The 4021-nt window shown below is 37.3% G+C and overlaps 1 protein-coding gene across 1 annotated transcript; it reads left to right on the top strand.

The window, feature by feature from the left end:
* LOC146146837 (transmembrane emp24 domain-containing protein 6-like) lies at positions 1–3567 on the top strand. Its single transcript, XM_083387100.1, has 5 exons — positions 1–60; positions 153–285; positions 1101–1246; positions 2012–2179; positions 3377–3567. The coding sequence occupies exons 1-5, from the start codon at positions 1–3 to the stop codon at positions 3443–3445; spliced, it is 576 nt and encodes a 191-aa protein (XP_083243226.1). The 3' UTR covers positions 3446–3567.
* The last annotated feature ends 454 nt before the right edge of the window (positions 3568–4021 follow it).

Here is a 4021-nt window from a genome sequence, read left to right as displayed (position 1 = left end):
ATGGAACAAAATGAATGGTCCATTTCATACTCACTCCCACAAAGCGATCGCGCAAGAAAAGTATATATATACAATGGATTTAACATGCGGCTCGCGAGCCGCGTGCTGGCCACCCCTGCTATAGATTTAACCTTATGTTTCTGTTGTCATAGGTGGAAACCCCGCCTTCTTTTCAGTCGCACGGAAGCATTACAGCAACCGTTCGCTATCCCAATGGATCCATTGCTGCCCGAACCCCGAGACCTACTCTGGAAGAACACATTCAGTTTTACTGCCCCATGGAAGGTAGCTAAAGTTAATTACCGAAACGTTGATTCTTATTTCAATTGTGTAACAACTTTTTTATAAACATAATTACATCAAATGTATTGCGTTTGTTTCAGAGATGAGTGTTGGAATTCTAATAATGTTGTCCTTTTAATTTAATATGAATAGGTTTCTAATCACCGTGGTTAGTTCCGATTAGCCCAAAAAACATGCAACTGCTTAATTCAATGACGACATTTTTTCGAATAAAATATCCCGCCCGAATCCAAATGGCAAAAAGCAATTCTGGTTGCCTGCAAATTAAAGTTCAAATTAAGTATACAAGACTTAGTTAAACGAAAATCAGTTTGTTTGAATGTTAATAAATATACTTCACCTCTATAAGCATCTGTATAGTGCGGACTTGGATAACTATACTCATTTCAGCTTTTTAAACTGCTTTTAGTGCTTAAACCGTAAATTTAGTTAGTTATGTCCAGTTCGGGCAAAATTCCAGACAATAGGGTTCTAACTAACTCCGTTTTTGTATAAAACAACACCAAAATTTTTTTTTTAAAAAGGGTTCTAATTAACTCAGTTTTTTGTGTACTACAGCAACATTGGGGCCGGTCGCGTATGTTAACGAAAACTAAAAAGGGGGTCGCGAAAACAAAAAAAGGTCGCAACCACTGAGCTGGACATGCAATCTGGACGGACACTTTTTACTTATCGGCTGACAAAAAATGCCAAATGCCAATGATCCACACAGTTGCTTAAGAACGCCATTGGGTCAAAAAATGCAGGTTGACATTATCCACCACCTATAAAAACTAATTGTTTTAGCTTTGGTTCAGGTTGGTACGAGGTTTGTCTTGAAAACATCGTCGACCGGTTTTCCGCGAAGCGAGTCAGCCTCCAACTGACTGTACTGCATCATGAACACGTGACTACCTTTCACTCTGTGGAAAAGCAAAGGAACGACACCATGTACACCTTATATGTAGGTTCAATATTCGTTTATTTTGCCCGTTTGCAAACCTAAATGTTTGTTACTATATTACAGTGTTGTAATGACTTAAGTCAATGACTTAACTTAAGTGCCCTTAAGTCACTGTTTTTTGTTGTTGTTTTTTGGAAATGACTTGCCTTGAATTGATCTAATTCTTGTGACCAAAATCACTCGACTTGACTTAAGTCTTTAGGACGAATGAATTGTCTTGGAAATGTCAATTTGTCAAACACCTTTGGTTAAAATTAGGTGTCTTCACTAAATATTTTTGACTAAATTTGGGTTATTTGTTTTAATTTTTGTACGTGATACATGTTCCATGCTGTATACAGGGTTTTCGTTATTTTTAGTCGAGTTATTGCTCTTAATCAGACGAATTTAATGACTTTAATAGTTTAACGTTTTATTTTTATGCCAATGACTAGACGTGAAGGTGACTTGCTCTAATAATGACTTCACTGGGACTTAACTTGGGCAACTGATGACTCGGACTGGAACTTTACTTGTAATTTTTCTAAAAGACTAGACTCGGACTTAAGTTTTTGTGATAAAACTTAAGAGCTTCAGGCTGCTCAATTTTTTAACCCAGTTTGGTAATATTAAAAAACGAACCTTTTACCGAATTTACCGTAAAACAGTATTTGGAATTTTTTTTTTTTTGTGGTTGCATATCCAAGAAAGTTAAGTCATGTTCGAAGCGCAAAAAATTTTGTGTAGTAAGATACACGAAAACGTAATTTTCCGTTTTTTCTTCAGGATACGCTGTTCAAAATGTTCCACGATGTTGCCAGGGTAAGTGCCAGCGTGAAGCACGAAAACTCAATGGCAAGACGTGACGAAGAGTTGGTGGAAAATAATAACACTTTGGTCGCTAACTTTTCCGTCGCAATGATTTTGCTGGTTTGCAGCGTTTCGTTTGGACAGGTTCGTTACGCAACAAATAGGCTAAACCAGAGCCGCGGAGTCCGTTAACAATTACCCGAGTCCGACTCCGACCATTAAAATTAATCCTAGTGCGACTCCGGCTAAATGTACGATTTCGTCCAGCCACGAATCAGGCTCCAACTCTACATCATGTACTTTACCAATTTACGTAACTCAATTTAGGTGGATATTCAGCAATCCACTTATAGGGGTGTCATATAATTCATCCACCCACAATACATGGTTGGAAAAAATTCCATTAAATGCTATTACACCTTTACAATTTAAAGTTGTCGGCAAATCAGTTTTAAATTTGGAACTGCGCATACGCACGTCGGACTCGGGTAGTTTTACGTGGCCTTACTCGAGTCCCGAGTCCCGGGTCCGACTCCGACTCCGACTCTGCAACCCTAGGCTAAAGGTGAAACGACGTGTTCGTTCGGTTTGGCAAAAAGCACAGCAATATAAAGCACGGAACCTTATAAATATTGCTAATGACTTTTTTATGTTTTAAAAACGCAGTGAATTAACAGGAAACATATCCGTAACTTGATATTATCTTCGCGACACCGATACGCGAAATTTGGCGCAAAACTTTCGGCTGATTGATCCAATACCAAATGTTATAAGTCAAAATTCAAAATGTGAAAAGCTCAAATGTGAATATTTTTGGATGAAATCCAGCCATAAACCCGAAATAAGGACAACAATAACGCCAGAATAAAACACAGGCCGGAATAAACCAAAATAGGACCAATACCTAGTAGTCATAATAACGTCTAAATCGAGGTTCTAAACCCGTTGGAATAAAACCTAACTCGTTACAATCAGGCCAATACAGCTTTTATCTTAACCCAAAGTCGACACCAAAACGGCCGAAGCCAAACCCTCTCCTGCAGTTTTATGCGTTATTTTAGCTTTTTATGCCTTATTCCGAAGAATTTAGGACACATTTCGACATGTTTTATGTCTAATTCAGACGATTAAGTTATTCTCCCGTGGATATTACTGTGTATTTGCGGCTTTATTATGTCGTTGGTCATAATACTATGATATTACAGATTTTTCTGCATTACTGTAGCTTTTTAAGTTTTAGTGCTTACCATATAGTACACCAACAAGTAAATCAATACATGGTTATTTAAGGTTATTTTAAATGCAACAGAAATGTTTTTGTATAAACGGTTCGTTATACAGGTTTATTTCCTCAAGCGATTGTTCAACATCGACGGACGTCCGTTCAGTGGCACATGCAGGAAAATTTGACATCAAGAGAAGTTCGACAATCAAAGAAAAATGTTCTTGCGATGGATACGCGATGCTATAAATGCAACAAGTTAAACTATTTGATGCATTTGCGCATTTTTGGCGCTATTGTAATCACAGTGCCTCGCTATAATAATATACTTTTGTGCTGTGGAATAAGGTTACCAAAAACGATAAAAACGATATATCAACTTGTTATTAAGTGTTTTTTCACATATTGTACAAGCGTTCGTTGTCATTCACCCTTACGAAGGCGACTTGTACAGGTTGCTGAAACGTTGGTAAAGAATTACAATCACCAGCGGAGCTATTTTTGATTAATAATACTGCTAATAGGGTAGCAAAATGCTCCATGTACAATAAAGATTGGGGTCGCAAGAGGCTGTCAGATTGTAAGCATAGCACTTTGTTTACCTTTTTTCCTATTAACATGTTTCCCTATTAAAAAATTGAAATCTTACATACTTGCAAATCAACGTTAGGACGCGTAATATGCATGTGACAATTGTGACATATATTGTTTTATCATCATACCAAAATAAAGCAAACGCGTTTTGCAACTTTCCAACAATCAAA

Source organism: Ascidiella aspersa, chromosome 4 (genome assembly GCF_963924565.1).
Source record: "Ascidiella aspersa chromosome 4, kaAscAspe10.2, whole genome shotgun sequence".
In the NCBI taxonomy this organism is placed as follows: domain Eukaryota; kingdom Metazoa; phylum Chordata; class Ascidiacea; order Phlebobranchia; family Ascidiidae; genus Ascidiella; species Ascidiella aspersa.
Note: the sequence above shows the minus strand (reverse complement) of the source record. Positions and strands in the feature narration are given on the sequence as shown.

Excerpts from the sequence above, each read along its gene's own strand:
- LOC146146837 (XM_083387100.1), top strand. The coding sequence starts at position 1 with ATGGAACAAAATGAATGGTCCATTTCATACTCACTCCCACAAAGCGAT. Across the intron at positions 61-152 it reads AAAGCGATCGCGCAAGAAAA|GTGGAAACCCCGCCTTCTTT; the intron begins GTATATATATAC and ends CTGTTGTCATAG. Across the intron at positions 1,247-2,011 it reads ACACCATGTACACCTTATAT|GATACGCTGTTCAAAATGTT; the intron begins GTAGGTTCAATA and ends TTTTTTCTTCAG.